At 51.4% G+C, this 19529-nt stretch overlaps 1 protein-coding gene across 2 annotated transcripts; it reads right to left on the bottom strand.

Annotated features, from left to right (window-relative positions):
* Positions 1-2949: 2949 nt before the first annotated feature.
* Positions 2950-17421, bottom strand: LOC309544042 (protein ZAR1-like 1.S). 2 transcript variants are annotated; one of them, XM_082276432.1, is made up of 4 exons: positions 16783-17421; positions 14183-14275; positions 5434-5508; positions 2950-3390 (listed from the first exon to the last, which is right to left on the bottom strand). In XM_082276432.1, exons 1-4 carry the CDS (start codon positions 17320-17322, stop codon positions 3250-3252), a joined length of 849 nt encoding a protein of 282 aa, XP_082132558.1. In that variant the 5' UTR covers positions 17323-17421; the 3' UTR covers positions 2950-3249. The 2 variants fall into 2 exon arrangements, with proteins under 2 accessions (XP_082132558.1, XP_082132559.1); XM_082276433.1 differs by lacking the exon at positions 2950-3390 and adding an exon at positions 3559-3595.
* Positions 17422-19529: the final 2108 nt, after the last annotated feature.

Raw genomic sequence — 19529 nt, 5'->3', positions numbered from 1 at the left:
ATATAGTGTGGGGCGTGTACTTAGCCCCTGAGCCACGATTGGCTAAAGGCAGCCTGCCTTTGTCCAATCATGGCAGAGATGATTTTTGATTGGCCAAAGCATGGAGGTCAGGGTGAATGCTTTGGCCAATCACATAATGCACTGTGCGTGCGCAGTACATTATGGATGTGGACCCTTCCTCACTTCTTGTATTTGGCCATTCGAGGTTTGTCGCTTAGTTTGTGTTCCCTCCCATGCCTAATCCAGCATGGAACAGTCGGTGTATTCTATATGGTGATATTTGAGCCCAGTTTGCTCTATTTTCTTTGTATTTTTCATTCTGTACTCATATCTTGTATAGAATAAAGTTACTTTGTCTGATAATTGCTGGATGTTCTTCAGCTTCCCCATAAACCCCGTTTCTGCTCTTGCTGACTGATCTCCGGTTGCTGACCCAGATTTCTCCTGACCTTGCTCAGTGAATTAAGAATTCCAACCTCCTCTGCTCAGACCATGAGGTGCCCACTTTCCTCAGCCTGCCACTTGTCGATTCTTGGCACCTTGTGAATGACCCTGGCATGACTTGACTGTCTTGGACACTGGCAGTTACCAGCATGAGCTTGAGTATACTCCTACTCAGGTCTTCATAGGTTCCGAGGTTCTTCCAGGTGCCACCCATATCCTCTGCTATTGTGTCTCCACACGCTACCCAGTTATTGGCTCCTATGCTACATCGAGCCTTGTGTTTATATCACATTCAGGGGTGCTTAGACCACAGTCACAAGGGAAGTCCTCTCAATCGGTTGGCCTCAAAACAAGGTAAATGACGGGGGCAGGACAGGACAGTCCATAAGGCTCTGTAGCCACAGATGCTGGAGAACTATCACTATTCCAGTAAACCGTGCATGCATGCTACTCAGCCTCTGAGACAGGAGCTCACATAGTAAAGTCAAGGGTGGGCCGGGATGCCATCAGGCTGGAGAACACCTCAGGGGGGCCCAGGCACCACCAGACCGGTGACTGGAAACTCCAGACCACCACACTCGATGTGCACTACCCCCTCAGGGGCTGCAAATGACTGGGTTTCCTTCTACAGACAGGCAAGGAGGATTTTCAGCTTTCATCCAGACACAAGGAACAGTCTCTCAGCTTGGTTTTTTTTGTTTTATTAGGCGATATAAAAGATGGGGAATTGGAATTATAGGATTCCCAACTTGATTGCAACAAAAAACCAGGGACAACTTCCTCCCTAAGTACAAGCTTCAGATCTATTCCTTCACTTCTGGACACTAAAAGTCTAACTGAAAAGATGGTACAGCCCTTTAAGGACTAGGAACTTGCCTCAAGGACCACCAACAGACGCCTCAGCACTCCCATCTTCCACCCAATGCCTCTGCTAGGATTACTCATCTAAATGTATAGGCTGTCTTAACCCCCACCCCCCCAAGCCAAGCTCCCCTAAGTATGCAGAACCCTCCTATCCTCTGCCCTCCAGAACCAGCGGGAGGCATCAGAGGTCTGCCTGCAGTCATCAAGCCCCAAGACTCCAGGGTTCAAGCCCCAAGACTCCAGGGTTCAAGCCCCAAGACTCCAGGGTTCAAGCCCCAAGACTCCAGGGTTCAAGCCCCAAGACTCCAGGGTTCAAGCCCCAAGACTCCAGGGTTCAAGCCCCAAGACTCCAGGGTTCAAGCCCCAAGACTCCAGGGTTCAAGCCCCAAGACTCCAGGGTTCAAGCCCCAAGACTCCAGGGTTCAAGCCCCAAGACTCCAGGGTTCAAGCCCCAAGACTCCAGGGTTCAAGCCCCAAGACTCCAGGGTTCAAGCCCCAAGACTCCAGGGTTCAAGCCCCAAGACTCCAGGGTTCAAGCCCCAAGACTCCAGGGTTCAAGCCCCAAGACTCCAGGGTTCAAGCCCAAGACTCCAGGGTTCAAGCCCAAGACTCCAGGATTTAAGCCCAAGACTCCAGGATTTAAGCCCAAGACTCCAGGATTTAAGCCCAAGACTCCAGGATTTAAGCCCAAGACTCCAGGATTTAAGCCCAAGACTCCAGGATTTAAGCCCAAGACTCAGATTTTTCTGCACTCACAAGTAGAACACTAGAGGGTGCTACACCATTAGCAGTTGATTGGTGCTTCAGTAGTTGGGTCTTTGTAGCTGTGGGCTTCTTCCTTGCTGCCAACACACCAGGACTAAGCATGAAGAAGTGTACACCAGGGTGCAGATTACCTACCTACGACTCAGCAGGCGAGTCTCTGGGTGGGTTTCAGGGGCTCACAGGAGAAAAGCAGCACCTGAGCATAGCAAGTCACTACTAAGGGTTAATTCCCAGCACTGTAGCCCCCCCCACCCCCCCCAATGACTTCCCTCAGTAGTAGTGTAATAATTAGAATTCTGAGTACTACGAGGCGTTATCTGACTGGATAAGGTGGAGGGGAGGCGTGGCAACATCGCAATCCCTACCCCTAAGGAAGGTGCCGATCATAACGTCTAAATCCACTAAACACGTTCCAGGTACAAACAAAGGTGTTCATAGTCCTGCAGCCAGAGCCTGAGCAGCAAATCCCGTCCACTGCCAGCATGCTGGATTGTGTGGAAGCAGTGTCCTCTCTGCACAGGTCTAAGATGCCCCCTGCTGGGTCAGAGGAAGACCAGGCTTTCCCATTTATAGAGCTTTGGTTCTGATTAAGCAGAAGGCACTGAAATCCAGTCTTACCTGCAGAATGCTGGCAGGGAATGGACTTTTCTGCTCAGGCTGTGGCTGCTTTCTAAAGACTGACCACATTTTGTTGCAAGCACTTGGAGCATATTTAGTGGATTAATGTTGAAATTTCAGTTGGGATTTAACCTGAAATCTTCATTAAATGGTCTCCACACGCGTTTCGTCACTCGCCAAGTCTCCGCCCACCAGCAATAAAGAGCCATGAATATGAATTTAATTATTTCTTTTTTATTTTAAGACTGCAGTGTTCTCATTTCATCATTAACAATATAAAGCTCCATGTGATAAGTACGCAAGGCTCAGATATGACGAACGTCTGAACCTTCGACTTACAGGGTGAGGAACCTGGAGACTCAACACAAAGACTTTATTTACAAAGAACTCATTTTATACAAAAAAGGAAAAAAGAAAAATCTGTACAATTCAGTGCAAACCATAAACCACATCTAGTGTCAGCGAGGTCACCACCCGGTCCGCGTGGCACAATGAGGTCATCAGCGCCAGGCGCGGTCAGGGCGTAATGTGGTCACCCCCGCCAGGGACGGTCCGGGATCACACTATGTATTTGAAGCTGTAGGTCTTGTCGCAGGGAAGCCTCTGGCCCTTGCATCGGCCGCACAGCTCCTGGCAGTGAGGGCGCTTCAGGTCAATGTGACGTCTCTCGGGGCAGGAACACAAGGCCTTCATGCAGCTCTGGAAGAAGAAGAAGAGTTGGGGTTTATGGTTTAAACCACACTGTAATCATCACTGGGGGTGGCATATATCACCAGGAAGGGCAGTGGCCAACATTATGGCCACCAGGAGGGGCAGTTTCCTACATTATGGCCACCAGGAGGCTTAGTGGCTTCAGGTCAATGTGAGGTCTCTCGGGGCAGGAACATTAGGCCTTCATGCAGCTCTGGAAGAAGAGTTGGGGGTTATGGTCTAAACCACACCGTAAGCATCTACTGGGGGTGGCATATATCACCAGAAGGGGCAGTGGCCTACATTACGGCCACCAGGAGGGGCAGTGGCCTACATTACGGCCACCAGGAGGGGCAGTGGCCTACATTACGGCCACCAGGAGGGGCAGTGGCTTCAGGTCAATGTGACGTCTCTCGGGGCAGGAACACAAGACCTTCATGCAGCTCTGGAAGAAGAGTTGGGGGTTATGGTCTAAACCATCACTGGGGGTGGCATATATCACCAGAAGGGGCAGTGGCCTACATTATGGCCACCAGGAGGCTTAGTGGCTTCAGGTCAATGTGAGGTCTTCATGCAGTTCTGGAATAAGAGGGTGGGTTAAGGTCTAAAGCCATTGTAGGCATCAACTGGAGGGTTAGTAGCATGAGGTTAATTGATGTCTCTTGGGGTAGAACCACAAGGCCTTCAGGCAGATAAGAGTTAGGGCTAAGGTCTAAAGATTGTAGTCTTCCAATGGGGGGTGGGCATTGTTATGGCTGCCAGGAGTCCTGGCCCCCAGGTCAGTGACTTCAAAGCAAAACACAAGGACTTTGTGCATTCTAGCATAAAATTGTTTTTGGGGTTAAAGTCTAAACAACACTGTAGGCATCTACTAGGGGGGTCAACGCTATGGCAACGAGGAGGGGTAAATGGCTTCAGGTCAATATGACATCTTTTATCTTTTAGGGCAGGAACACAAGGCATTCATGCAGCTCCAATAAGATTTGGGAGTAAGGTCTAAGTTAAACTCCTGGGAAACGTATATGGTCAGTTAAGTAGCAGAGGGGGTTGTTAAACAGTTTCAGCTGCTTTGGTGTTATTGAAATTAACAGGGGCACTAAATGGGCAACATTGAGACTACCTCCAAAACAGAATGGTTTTACAGGTTGAAGTCAGAGAAATGTTTTCCCTACTCATCGTTACTCATTTCTTTTCTGGTGTCCCGGAAATTGGTGATTAGCACACCAATGGCATCTTTCGTGGCAATGTACCCAGAGACCAGACTGGAATAAATGACAAGATAAGCATATAATGCCCGAGGTAAAGGATTTTCCCAGCATTATGGCAGCTGGTATGGGGGAGGCCCCATAAGTGGAGTGGATAGAGGCCAAGGTCTACTACAGGCGCCAGAAGCAGAGGGCGGAGAGAGGCCAAGGTCTACTACAGGCGCCAGAAGCAGAGGGCGGAGAGAGGCCAAGGTCTACTACGGGCGCCAGAAGCAGAGGGCGGAGAGAGGCCAAGGTCTACTAAGGGCGCCAGAAGCAGAGGGCGGAGAGAGGCCAAGGTCTACTACGGGCGCCAGAAGCAGAGGGTGGAGAGAGGCCAAGGTCTACTACGGGCGCCAGAAGCAGAGGGCGGAGAGAGGCCCAGGTCTACTACGGGCGCCAGAAGCAGAGGGCGGAGAGAGGCCAAGGTCTACTAAGGGCGCCAGAAGCAGAGGGTGGAGAGAGGCCAAGGTTTACTACGGGCGCCAGAAGCAGAGGGCGGAGAGAGGCCAAGGTCTACTAAGGGCGCCAGAAGCAGAGGGCGGAGAGAGGCCTAGGTCCACTACAGGCGCCAGAAGCAGAGGGCGGAGAGAGGCCAAGGTCTACTAAGGGCGCCAGAAGCAGAGGGCGGAGAGAGGCCAAGGTCTACTAAGGGCGCCAGAAGCAGAGGGCGGAGAGAGGCCCAGGTTTACTACAGGCGCCAGAAGCAGAGGGCGGAGAGAGGCCCAGGTCCACTACGGGCACCAGAGATGGGGAGATAGCCGGTCTATGAAGGGTTGATAATGTTCGTCTATAGGTGTGGACTTACCTTACACTCGATGGACTCCACATAGTATGGATTGAAGGCATTCAGACACTTGTGGCAATATTGCTTGAAGTAAACCTGAAAAAAAAAACCGAGAGCTGAGAATCCCGAGATTGAAGGAGGCGTCCATACACCAATCTGACCAACCAATCCAATCCCCCGTAATTTACTTGTAGCACCACCCCTGCAGGAGCTGCTGATTATGTTATTGGGTCTACACCCTGCCTAACAACCCACAGAATTGGCTCGATCCCTCCTCAGGCACAACTGACCCAGAATAAGACTGGACTATCAAATGGATACACAGATTGAAATACAATACTTCAATATGCGACAGTGATTTGTTACCCTTTTCCAATGATAGTCCTTCTGGGTGACACAATGGAACAACACACAGGATTGTAATTAACCAAAACTTAGTTTACTATGCTTCAAATTGAACAAGGAAGATACATTGAAACACAGTTCCTTAAAATGGGTTAAATCAGCTTTAAAAAAGATAAAATACCCCACACTTCTCCCTTCCTTTATGCTAGACACGGTACCAGACAGGTAGGCCTATCTGAGTCCCTCCCCCAGAGTTCTCTTCTGTCTTCTTGATTCTTCGCTAGCAAGGGTATTGACTAGAGCTCATTTATAATCCAAATTAGGAATGAAGATCAAGAGAGAGAAAAACAGCGAGCTGTTGGTTGTCACTGCAGGGGTCTGTGTGGCTGAGCAATAACTTCTGTGAGAGAGGTAGGCCTCTGGCGCCTATTTTATAGATTCTGTTTGTCTACAAATATCGAGACGATATACTATTCTACCCCGGGGTTTATCACCTCCTGTTATGCTACCGCTATCCGTAGATAAAGCTACTTTGGCAGATAAAGTCAGTTATTGGGCATGTGCCCTCTCACCAACAGGAGTTTCTCCTTCGCGCGCTCCACTGCGGTCTCAGTTTGCTCTATGTCAGCCGTGCGAGGTCTTTCTGGCAGATGACTCCGGTCTCTGCGAACAGCGGTATGAGCTCCGGGAATGTGTCTCGTGCTTGAGATAGGACGGTTCAACGTCGTCACTCCAGGCTTAGAGGCTTTGGCCTAATATCCAGCATCAGTCCTCAGCTCTAGCTTCTTGGTTCCTCGGAGTCCAGCGCAGAAGGGCCGAGCTTGACTCCTCCCTTCCTTTAAATAACCTCTCCCATAAAGCTGTGCGGTGCAGCCGTGCACCCTGGATCTTACAATGCACACTGGGAGATGTAGTCTCTTCATCTTGCCAAAAAGGAAGTCACAGCCCGGGAAATTCCATGCAGCTACCACTAGAGGGAGCCTAATTCCTTCTCACATATCAACAGTATCTTTAGGCATATTTAACCCCGCTACACACTCCCCCCCACTTGAGAAACTTTGGTCCCCAAAGAGGTCAACAGTATGTACCCTAGTGCGTAGGTTGGCATTATACAACAAAAACATTAACATATGCCTAACAGAGTTATCTGGCTTTTCAGGAGCAGAAGCCAAACTCGACAACTGCATATTACAACACAGGTTCGACAAGGGAACCTCCCACCAATTGTCGGGGGAGGGAAGACAAGTCTGGTCACAGACCCCCGACACTTGGGTGGCTTGTACAGATGTGCCTGGGGGTGAGCTAGGGTGGTCTTCCACCAAATTGGCGGTGGAAGAGCTAGGCTGGTCAGGAGATCTTTTTGAGGTAAAGACAGCTTCTTCTGAACATTCACCCAATTGATCATAGGTCAATCTCTTAGGTGGGTGAATGACTCCTTTCCCTCTGTTCCTGTGGAGGCATGCTCTCAGAGGTACTAGAACCAGGCAATTCAGCAGATTCATCAATGCCCACCTCTTCATGTCCCAACACATAGGAATCTGATGGTTCAAGAGCAGCGAGTTCTTCAGAGAAAGGTGCAACCTCCTCTTCAGGGTCTTCATCCTCAGCTACTTCTTCTGGAAGCATGTGAGAGGGTATGAATTCAGGGGCTTCTGCCCGAAGGGCTCCTCTGTCAGCCAAGTCAGATGAAGACAGGGAGGCAGGTGTGGGTTCTGGCAACTGAGATGACCACAACCAGTCAGGTACCTCCTCATCTTCCAAATCTTCAGATGAAGAACTTCCCTCCCCCTCATCTGGGAGCGTCATCTGAGATCTGGTAACTGGTCTGGACCGGCGAGAAGTCGAAGGGGCCTCTGACAAATCTTCCACAGGGGGCATACGGACCGCTTCAGAGAGAGGTAGCAAATGGTTCCTATGCCAAGTCTTCAATGGACCCACACTTCCTTCAGGCCAAATTTGGTACACAGGAAGGTTTGGTAGTTGCTTGCAGATAACATAAGGTTGGGACTTCCAGCGGTCTGCCAACTTGTGTTTTCCCGGGACACCCAAGTTTCTCAACAAAACCCTGTCCCCTGGTTGCAAGTCATGGATCCGAACTTTTAGGTCGAAATTTTTTTTATTCCACAGTCCACGTTGATCAGATGTGACCTGAGCCTTGTCATAGGCCGCCTTCAGACTCTTCCGCAGTCTGTCCACATATCCTCTATGCGATGCTGAGGAGGTATGATCAGGCGAAATGCCAAAGGCCAAATCCACTGGTAACCGAGCCTCCCTTCCAAACATCAACCGATAAGGGGAATATCCAGTAGCATCACTGACAGTACTGTTGTAGGCATGCACAATGGCAGCTACATGTTTGCCCCAGTGCTGTTTCTTCTCTGAGCTCAAAGTCCCCAACATGTCCAAAAGAGTCCTGTTAAATCGTTCAGGCTGAGCATCCCCTTGTGGATGGTAGGGAGTGGTTCTAGTCTTTTGAATGCCTAACACATCTAACAGCCTCTTGATCCGTCTGCTTTCAAAGTCCCTTCCCTGATCAGAATGGAGGCGTTGTGGTAGCCCATAGTGTACAAAGAACTTCTCTACAAGAACTTTGGCAACCGTTGAGGCCTTCTGATCCCTTGTTGGGAATGCTTGAGCGTATCTGGTAAAATGGTCTGTTACCACAAGGACATTCCCTTGGCCACTCAGATCAGGCTCTAAACAAAGGAAATCAATGCACACCAGCTCCATGGGTCCCTGGCTTTGCAGATGGCCCATTGGGGCTGCTTGACGTGGCAGAGTCTTCCTTTGTATACACCGGACACAAGAATGACAGTATCCTTCAACTTCGGCCCTCATACAGGGCCAGTAGAACCTGTCCCTAACAAGCTGAAAAGTTCTTTCAGGTCCCAGATGGCCATGATTATCATGAAGAGCGGCCAGAACTCCCTCTCTGTATTTAGCTGGTAAGAACAGTTGCCACTTCTCCTCCAGATCTTCAGATGGACCTCTCCGGTAGGCCACTCCTTCTCTGATCAGTAACCGGGTCCACTCTCTATGTAACAAACGGGCCCCTTGAGGGGAGTCAGTTAGAAGCAAATCAGGGCGCTGGATCTCCAAGGCTTCCAAAAGAAGTTTTCCCAAAGGGTCTTCCAACTGCTCCTTCCTCAGATCCTTTTTGACAGCCGGGGCAAATCTTCCCCTCCAACCTGGGTCACCCTGCAATAGTATTTGGGCACTCCGACAGCCGAAACCCCAATCTCTTCTGCTCTTGACCCTCCTCTGGAATTGAAATTCCGTTCCCTGATATAGGGCACGCACCCCTTCTGGAGCCAAATGAGTCCATTCTTCCGCAGGTTCCTGTGGAACATGCAACCTTCTGGAGAGGGCGTCTGCATCCCTGTTTCCAATTCCTGGCCGATACTTCAGGCTAAAATTGAAGCTAGAGAGGGCGGCCAACCATCGGTGTCCTGTTGCATCCAGCTTGGCTGTAGTCAGATAGGTGAGGGGATTATTATCCGTCTTGACAATGAATTCAGCTCCATACAGGTAGTCTTTCAGTTTGTCAACCACTGCCCACTTCAAGGCCAAGAATTCAAGTTTGTGGGTAGGATAATTCCTTTCAGCAGGTAGTAGACTCCTGCTCACGTAGGCGACAGGTCGCAAGTGACCCTCATGTTCCTGGTAGAGTACCCCACCCAGCCCATCTCGGCTGGCATCGACATGCAGTTCATATGGTTTCATGGGGTCTGTATAGGCCAACACAGGGGCAGTGGTTAGATTCTTTTTCAGTTGAATGAAAGCCCCTTCACATTCTGGGGTCCACTGATCCTGGATGGATTCCTTAGCCTTCCGGGGTCCCATGGTGGACTTCGTCGGCTTGACCAGTTCAGGAACGTCATCTTCCTCGTTCTTTAGTAGCTCATTGAGGGGTCGGGCAATCTTGGCGAACCCCTCCACAAACCTCCTGTAATAGGAGCAAAAGCCCAGGAACGACCGGAGCTCGGTCACATTTGTAGGTCTCGGCCAGGAGGAGACAGCATCCAGCTTGTCCGGGTCAGTGGCCACCCCTTCTGCAGACACGATGTGGCCCAGGTAATGGACCGAGGATTGATAGAACTGACACTTCTCAGGAGAAAGTTTCAGGCCTTCTTCGTGTAGCCTCTTCAGGACCTTTTCCAACCTCTCCTCGTGTTCTTCCAAAGTCCTGCCAAACACTATAACATCATCCAAGTATACCAGTACCTCTATCAAATTCATATCCCCAACTGTCCTTTCCATCAGCCTCTGGAAAGTAGCAGGGGCTCCTGACAACCCCTGCGGCATGCGATTGAACTCAAAGAACCCCACGGGGGTTATGAAGGCTGTCTTCTCCCGGTCTTCAGGGTGCATGGGGATCTGATAGTACCCACTCTTTAAGTCCATCACACTGAACCACTTCGCCCCTGACAGGCTCTGTAGGGCGTCTTCAATTCGAGGAGTGGTATACTGGTCTGGGATGGTTCTTCTGTTCAGTGTTCGGTAGTCGATACAAAGCCTCAAAGATCCGTTTTTCTTCCGGACTACTACTATCGGAGAAGCATATGGGCTCCTGGATTCTCGGATAATCCCAGTCTTCTTGAGTTCTGCCAGCTGTTGACGTAGATCCTCTAAGTCACCTAAGGGGACTCGCCGGACTCTCTCCCTGAAAGGCTTGTCCTCACTCAGGCGGATCTTATGAGTGGCGCTCCTGGCACATCCCACGTCAAACTCGTCCTTAGAGAATATTTCCCTCCATCGAGCAAGTTGTGCCTTGGCCCGCTTCACCCATTCCGGTGGGAGGGAAGCGTTTCCAGAGCAGAGCTCTTCTATGACAGCTTCGCCCTGTTCCTCTTTTTTAAGATCAATGGGGGCAACTGGGGTAGCCGGGTTAACTTGGCCCAGGAGCACTCTGGCCGGTACCTTCACCGGTGTAGTGGAGGTGTTTCTGACACTCACTAAAACCCTTCCACGGTTTTTCTGTAACACCTTCAAAGGGATCACTTCAGGGATCACTTCTATCCCTCTCTCTTTCCTTTTGACCTGATTCAAAGATGATAAAAGGACCCGGTTGTTGCCATGTGAGTTTAACAGAAGCCTTAAGACAGGCCACCTCTCCTGGCTGTAGGACCTTTTCCGCTCTGTCCAGCTTCCAGAGTCGTCCAACACCTTCTGCGGGGGTCTCTTGCTCCAACACTAATCGTTGGTAGGCCTGCCGTAGCATGGGATGGATCCTTGGCGCTGGAGCATCTTGTCCCTGGACCAGCTGTATCAGAAGGCGCCTTACCAGGTCAGTGTTTGTTCCTACGATAAGAGCTTTTGTTGGCCCCTGGTGGACGAGGACAGACCACCGCTAAGGTGTCGAAGGTTTCCGATTCACCAGCCACTGATGAATCAAAGGTCAGCTTGATTGGCAGATACCCGTCATAGGGAAAACTTTGAGTCCCGATGCCCCATAGCTCCAGATCTTCCAACTTCTGCAAAGGTAGATGGGTAAGATGTCTATCATAGAAGTCTATACAAAAGAGTCACTTGGGCCCCTGTGTCAAGGAGGGCTCTTGTGTAGATTCCTTCTACCTGAACTGAGACCACTGGGGAGGGCCCGACCAGGTTAGTTGGGAATTCTCTTGATGTAGCCTTGTTGTCTGATTCGGTTCTCTGTACCCAGGCCCTCTTCTTTTTCTTCCTTGGTATGGGCCCCCGCTGAACCCGGTGTGCATTGATTTTCCTTCCCTCAGTAACCAGGAGTCTAAAACTGGGGGTATTGTGTTTGGGCCTGACCCCCTGACTCAGTATCCCTGAACCAGCGAGCCTCCTGGAGTCCCTTAAGACTGGCGGACACCCGGTTGACTCCTTCACCTGTGTCCTCTGAAGTTTCCCGCCGGCTTGCGAGGTTTCGTGGCAACCTTTCCTGGGCTGGGACATACTCCTCTAACATGCCCAATTCCCCCACAGTTGAAACAAGTTCGCAATCTTGCAGGTCTTGGCTCTGGATCTGCGCTGAGGCTAGCAGGTTCATCTGGCTTCTCCGATATACTCCCCTTGGGTAGAGTGGATACCTGACCAGTCAGGATAGACACCATTTCTATTAACTGGGACACTTGGGTCTTTAGGAGTTTAACTTGAGAGTCACCCTCTTCTACACTTATCACTCTAACTCGGGCAGTTGAGTCAAACTGCTGACTTTTCTTTTTGTTATCCAACCTGACCTCTTCCTCTCTGACCATTCGAATCAGGTCGGGGTATTCTAGAATGCCGCCATCTTGACGAGTTCGTAACAGTATGGCAATGGGATCTAAAGGTTGAGCCCCTTTCAGAACCTGTCGTGCACGAGTCTCATCTACTTTCCGGGGGTCTATTCCTTTCTTTAACAGAATCTGGTGGATAATCCTATCCAGACGTTTAATGAATTCGGACAACTTCTCCCCCTCTTCTTGATAACAGTGGTCCAACTGGTATAGAAGTTCAGCCGCGTTCTCCGTCCGACCAAACACATCTTGCAGAATGTCCAAATAATCCTGTGCAGTTCTTCTTGCTAAGCTTTAGATTACGTACAGCCTCTAATGCAGGTCCCCTTAAACTCTCTGTGATTCTCTGCTTCTTGTGCTGTTCTGGTACCTCCCATTCCTCCAAAGCCTGAGTGGCGGTATCTAACCACTCTTCGAACCCATCTTCTGCTGAAGTGATGCCAATGAAGCTTCCCACAGCTTCTGATCGGTGTGTGGTGCCATGTCTGTCCCATTCAGTAAACAAACCTACACCCCCCCCCCCCCAATCATGTCCCATCATTGTCCTTTCCCTGGTTCCAATAAAAAGATATCCCTCCTCTCCCTCCAGGCTTTATTTTGCAGAGAAATTGCCTTAAAACCCTCCCCCCTAGCATTTCAGGCTGCGGCCATCTTAAGGGCGGATTAATCTACTTCCTGGAATCCATCTGGCCTTAGCTTAGGCATGCAGACAGGAGGGTGTGCTTAGCTGAGTAAGCCCCTCCTTCCTTCCTGAAGACTCCTGGGATGTATGAAATTTGCCTAGGCCAGAATCCAGGAAGTAACTGAAGACATGTAAAAAAATAAGTTGAACACAAGTACATGAAAGCACAGGCTGGCCGTGCGGAGTCACTTTATTGCTGCAATGCGGACCAGCTGTGCAGAATCGTGTATATATGTATATATGATATATATATATATGCGATTCTGCTCTTCCTGGTGGGGGCGCTGCGGCTGCGCCATGTTTAGTCACCACAAGCTGATCAGTGGGTGCCGGCCAATGGATGTCCTCCAAACACCCATTGATCAGCGAGGAGGTGGACCGGACAGAGCTCCTACCTGCCAGCGGGGGATGGGCAAAGCCAGCACTTCGCTTATTAAAAGCCCCTCCCCCACAGTACATAAACACTGGCTAGGTACACATTTAACCCTTCAATCACCCCAGATGTTAACCCCATTCCAGCCAGTGTCATTAGTACAGTGACAGTGCATATTAATATCCCCATTGGTGTCACCGGTCCCCACAAAGTGTCCGATTGTCTGCCCCGAATATCGCCGTCTATATAAAGCTGCCAATCGCCATCACTGGTATAAAAAATAGAATAAAATTCCAGTATATCCACCATAGTGTGTAGACAATTTATAACACCAATCAATACACAATTATTGGGATTTTGTAGCAGAATACAGATTGGAATAAATTGATGAAATTTGATTTTTTATTTTTTTTTTATTGGTTTTATAGCAGAAAAAATGTTTTCAAATTTTTACGTTTTTTGTTTGTATTGCAAATAAACCCACAAAGGTGAAAACCACCAAAAAAGCACAATGGGAAAAAATTAAATATCTTTTGGGTAAAATGTTGAATGACTGCACAATTCCCAGATAAAGTAGCGCAGTGCTGAATAGCTGAGAATGGTCACTTCCACTGTGGAGACTCAGATTTACAGGAGTTAGGACTGCGGGTAATCCGGGGTGCCGTGGGGACTGCGGGTAATCCGGGGTGCCGTGGGGACTGCGGGTAATCCGGGGTGCCGTGGGGACTGCGGGTAATCCGGGGTGCCGTGGGGACTGCGGGTAATCCGGGGTGCCGTGGGGACTGCGGGTAATCCGGGGTGCCGGAGAGATCCTGCAGCTTCCACACTGAACCCCCGTTTTCACACAAACTGTCAGACGGGAGAATTCGGTTGGCGGACACCCGAGAGGAGGCAGGGGGGAGAGAGAGACACCGGAGAGGCGGGGGAGGGGAATTAGTACACGGTTCGCCCTCCACCAGTTACCGTCTCTCCAGGATTTTGTTTCCTCCTCAGTGTTGCGGATCTCCTGCAGCCTCTTTGCAGCCACTTCCTGTCTCCATACTCAGTGACGGTTGCAGGGTATGTGAGGTCACCACAGATGTGACAATTGGGGACACATCTACATTCCATGAACCCGAGACTCACCTTATTGGTTCCCGAAACGCACCAAACGTAGGCGCTCTCCCACCGCACCTGACAGTCCCGGCAATGGAAGAATCCGTACTTCTGCTCCAAGAACTGCGGAGACACCGAGAATGTCATACACAGTACTACTCCCCCCATCATTTATACTACTACTCCCCCATCCTCTACACACAGTACTACTCCTCCCCCCATCCGCTACACACAGTACTACTCCTCCCCCCATCCGCTACACACAGTACTACTCCTCCCCCCATCCGCTACACACAGTACTACTCCTCCCCCCATCCGCTACACACAGTACTACTCCTCCCCCCATCCGCTACACACAGTACTACTCCTCCCCCCATCCGCTACACACAGTACTACTCCTCCCCCCATCCGCTACACACAGTACTACTCCTCCCCCCATCCGCTACACACAGTACTACTCCTCCCCCCATCCGCTACACACAGTACTACTCCTCCCCCCATCCGCTACACACAGTACTACTCCTCCCCCCATCCGCTACACACAGTACTACTCCTCCCCCCATCCGCTACACACAGTACTACTCCTCCCCCCATCCGCTACACACAGTACTACTCCTCCCCCCATCCGCTACACACAGTACTACTCCTCCCCCCATCCGCTACACGCAGTACTACTCCTCCCCCCATCCGCTACACGCAGTACTACTCCTCCCCCCATCCGCTACACGCAGTACTACTCCTCCCCCCATCCGCTACACACAGTACTACTCCTCCCCCCATCCGCTACACACAGTACTACTCCTCCCCCCATCATTTATACTACCCCCCATCCTCTACACAGTACTACTCCCCCCCCCCCATCCTCTACACACAGTACTACTCCCCCCCCCATCCTCTACACACAGTACTACTCCCCCCATCATTTATACTACCCCACATCCTCTACACAGTACTACTACCCCCATCATTTATACTACTACCCCCCTCATCCTCTACACACAGTACTACTCCCCCCCTCATCCTCTACACAGTACTACTCCCCCCATCCTCTACACACAGTACTACTCCCCCCATCCTCTACACACAGTACTACTCCCCCCATCATTTATACTACTACCCCCATCCTCTACACAGTACTACTCCCCCCCATCATTTATACTACCCCCCATCCTCTACACACAGTACTACTCCCCCCCCATCCTCTACACACAGTACTACTCCCCCCCCCATCCTCTACACACAGTACTACTCCCCCCCCCCATCCTCTACACACAGTACTACTCCCCCCCCCATCCTCTACACACAGTACTACTCCCCCCCCATCCTCTACACACAGTACTACTCCCCCCCCATCCTCTACACACAGTACTACTCCCCCCCCATCATTTATACTACTACCTCCATCATTTATACTACCCCCCATCCTCTACACAGTACTACCCCCCCCCCACATCCTCTACACAGTACTACTACCCCCATCATTTATACTACTACCCCCCATCCTCTACACACAGTACTACTCCCCCCCTCATCCTCTACACACAGTACTACTCCCCCCCTCATCCTCTACACACAGTACTACTCCCCCCCTCATCCTCTACACACAGTACTACTCCCCCCATCATTTATACTACTACCCCCCATCCTCTTCACAGTACTACTCCCCCCATTATTTATACTACTACCCCCCCATCCTCTACACACAGTACTACTCCCCCCATCCTCTACACAGTACTACTCCCCCCCATCCGCTACACACAGTACTACTCCCCCATCATTTATACACAGTACCACTCCCCCCCCCATCCGCCACAGTACCACTCCCCCCATCTACACACAGTACTCCCCCCTCCCACCCTCCACACACAGTACTACTCCCCCATCATTTATACACAGTACCACTCCCCCCCCCCATCCACCACAGTACCACTCCCCCCATCCTCTACACACAGTACTACTCCCCCCATCCTCTACACACAGTACTACTCCCCCCTCCCATCAGCTACACAGTACTACTCCCCCCATCATTTATACACAGTACTACTACCCCCATCCTCTACACAGTACTACTACCCCCCAAATCCTGCGCACACAGTACTACTTTGCCGCCCCCCCATCGTGTACACACAGTACTCCCCCCTTCCACCCTCCACACACAGTACTACTTCCCCCATCACGCACACACACACACAGTACTACTTCCCCCATTATGTACACACACACAGTACTACTCCCCCCCACCGTACACACACACACAGTACTACTTCCCCCATCATGTACACACACACACAGTACTACTTCCCCCATCATGTACACACACAGTACTACTTCCCCCATCATGTACACACACAGTACTACTTCCCCCATTGTACACACACACACAGTACTACTTCCCCCATCGTGTACACACCGGTGATCCTGCCCTCTATACATTATCCATGGAGGAGCGTTGTCTCCCTAGGACAGGACTACAGAACACCTCCCATATAAGTCAGGAGACCCCATCCCCCCCTCACCTAAAGAGGGTCTCTGGGGAAACAAGGACAACCCCCCCTCCCCCCCCCAAAAAAAATGGACACAGCAACACCTGACCCCCCCCCCCCATCAGAGGTGCCCCATCCCCCACTCACCTGGAAGGTAGGTTTCTTGGACCCAGCCTCAATCACCTCTATAGCCTCCAAGTCCTCCATCTCAGCAGCCTCTCTGGCGCCCCCATCCTTGGCTGGTGGGAGGGTGAAGAGCCTTCGGTCGGTCAGTCTGGAATAGACAGCGATGGTGCGAGGGAACCTCACGGGGGTGACAATCCGGAGGCCGGCATGTTGCCCAGGCACAGGACGATACAGGAAGGAGCCCCCTTTTCGGCTCTTCAGGGTGCGGGGCCCCAGCGAGCACTGAACACAGGCATCCACCCTGGGGTTCACCTGCACCCCCACTTCCTTGGTGTAGAGGCGGCTCAGGCCCGGGCCAAGCTGGCTGAGCAGAGCCTTCAACTGGGCCCACCGGTAATCATCCAGGCAGTCCAGAGGAAAGGTGGGCTTTGGGGGCCCCGGGGACCCCTTGTAAGGCGGCTTCCAGTATGGCTGCCTGGGCTTGTAGTAGGGGGGCGGCTGGCGATAGGGGGGCCCATAATTGGGGAAGACGGGATATTGGGGGTACATCACTCCAGCCATGGTCAGTCCTGCACTAAGCAAAGATGGCCGCCACCTCCAGGTGTCTTATCAGCTCCTGACCTCCCAGGTAATCAGTGGAATCACCGACACCTGTGTGGGTCTAACTCCGCCCACTCCCACCGCCTCACCCCTACACTGCCAGAACCACTGGGGGAAGCTGGACTCCACCCCCAGCAACCTCCTGGGACACCTTTGTGCCATTCTAGTACATAGTAACGCATGTGTGGGGGTTGGGTGTGAGGTGCGGCGAGTATCGGCCCACACGGATCACGTCTGCTTCTGGGTGTGACATGCGTTGTGTTACGGAACGCACCAAAAATCCAACGTCACCCTTTTATCGTAACACAACGCACAGCCGTGGCCCCTGTGTGCATTGGGCAGCAATTCAATGGAATGTCCCTGCAACACAGCAACGCATGCACCTTAACCACCATAACCTACTGCAACGCATGCCCCGTACACCGCCGTAACCTACTGCAACGCATGCACCATACACCACCGTATCTTACTGCAACACATGCACCATACACCACCGTATCTTACTGCAACGCATGCACTGTGCACCGCCATAACCTACTGCAACGCATGCACCATACACCACCGTATCTTACTGCAACACATGCACCATACACCACCGTATCTTACTGCAACGCATGCACTGTGCACCGCCATAACCTACTGCAACGCATGCACCGTACACCGCCGTATCTTACTGCAACGCATGCACCGTGCACCGCCATAACCTACTGCAACGCATGCACCGTACACCGCCGTAACCTACTGCAACGCATGCCCCGTACACCACCGTATCTTACTGCAACGCATGCACCGTACACCACCGTATCTTACTGCAACGCATGCCCCGTACACCACCGTATCTTACTGCAACGCATGCACCTTAACCACCATATCTTACTGCAACCATGCACCGTGCACCGCCATAACCTACTGCAACGCATGCACCGTACACCACCGTATCTTACTGCATCGCATGCACCGTACACCACCGTATCTTACTGCAACGCATGCCCCGTACACCACCGTATCTTACTGCAACGCATGCACCTTAACCACCATATCTTACTGCAACCATGCACCGTGCACCACCGTATCTTACTGCAACGCATGCACCGTGCACCACCATATCTTACTGCAACGCATGCACCTTAACCACCATATCTTACTGCAACCATGCACCGTACACCACCGTATCTTACTGCAACGCATGCACCGTGCACCGCCATAACCTACTGCAACGCATGCACCGTACACCACCGTATCTTACTGCAACGCATGTACCGTGCACCATCATATCTAACTTCAACGCATGCACCTTAACCACCATACCTTACTGCAACCATGCACCATGCACCGCCATAACCTACTGCAACGCATGCACCGTACACCACCGTATCTTACTGCAACGCATGCACCGTACACCACCGTATCTTACTGCAACGCATGCACCGTACACCACCGTATCTTACTGCAACGCATGCACCGTACACCACCGTATCTTACTGCAACACATGCACCATACACCACCGTATCTTACTGCAACGCATGCACTGTGCACCGCCATAACCTACTGCAACGCATGCACCGTACACCGCCGTATCTTACTGCAACGCATGCACCGTGCACCGCCATAACCTACTGCAACGCATGCACCGTACACCGCCGTAACCTACTGCAACGCATGCCCCGTACACCACCGTATCTTACTGCAACGCATGCACCGTGCACCGCCATAACCTACTGCAACGCATGCACCGTACACCACCGTATCTTACTGCAACGCATGCACCGTACACCACCGTATCTTACTGCAACGCATGCACCGTGCACCGCCATAACCTACTGCAACGCATGCACCGTACACCGCCGTAACCTACTGCAACGCATGCCCCGTACACCACCGTATCTTACTGCAACGCATGCACCGTGCACCGCCATAACCTACTGCAACGCATGCACCGTACACCACCGTATCTTACTGCAACGCATGCACCGTACACCACCGTATCTTACTGCAACGCATGCACCGTACACCACCGTATCTTACTGCAACGCATGCACTGTGCACCGCCATCACCTACTGCAACGCATGCACCATACACCGCCGCATCTTACTGCAACGCATGCACCGTACACCGCCGTAACCTACTGCAACGCATGCACCGTACACCACCGTATCTTACTGCAAC

This window comes from Pelophylax lessonae, assembly GCF_965119305.1.
Source record: "Pelophylax lessonae genome assembly, contig: HAP1_SCAFFOLD_720, whole genome shotgun sequence".
NCBI lineage: Eukaryota > Metazoa > Chordata > Amphibia > Anura > Ranidae > Pelophylax > Pelophylax lessonae.
The sequence above is the reverse complement of the archived record's forward strand: the minus strand, read 5'-3'. Positions and strand labels throughout refer to the sequence as shown.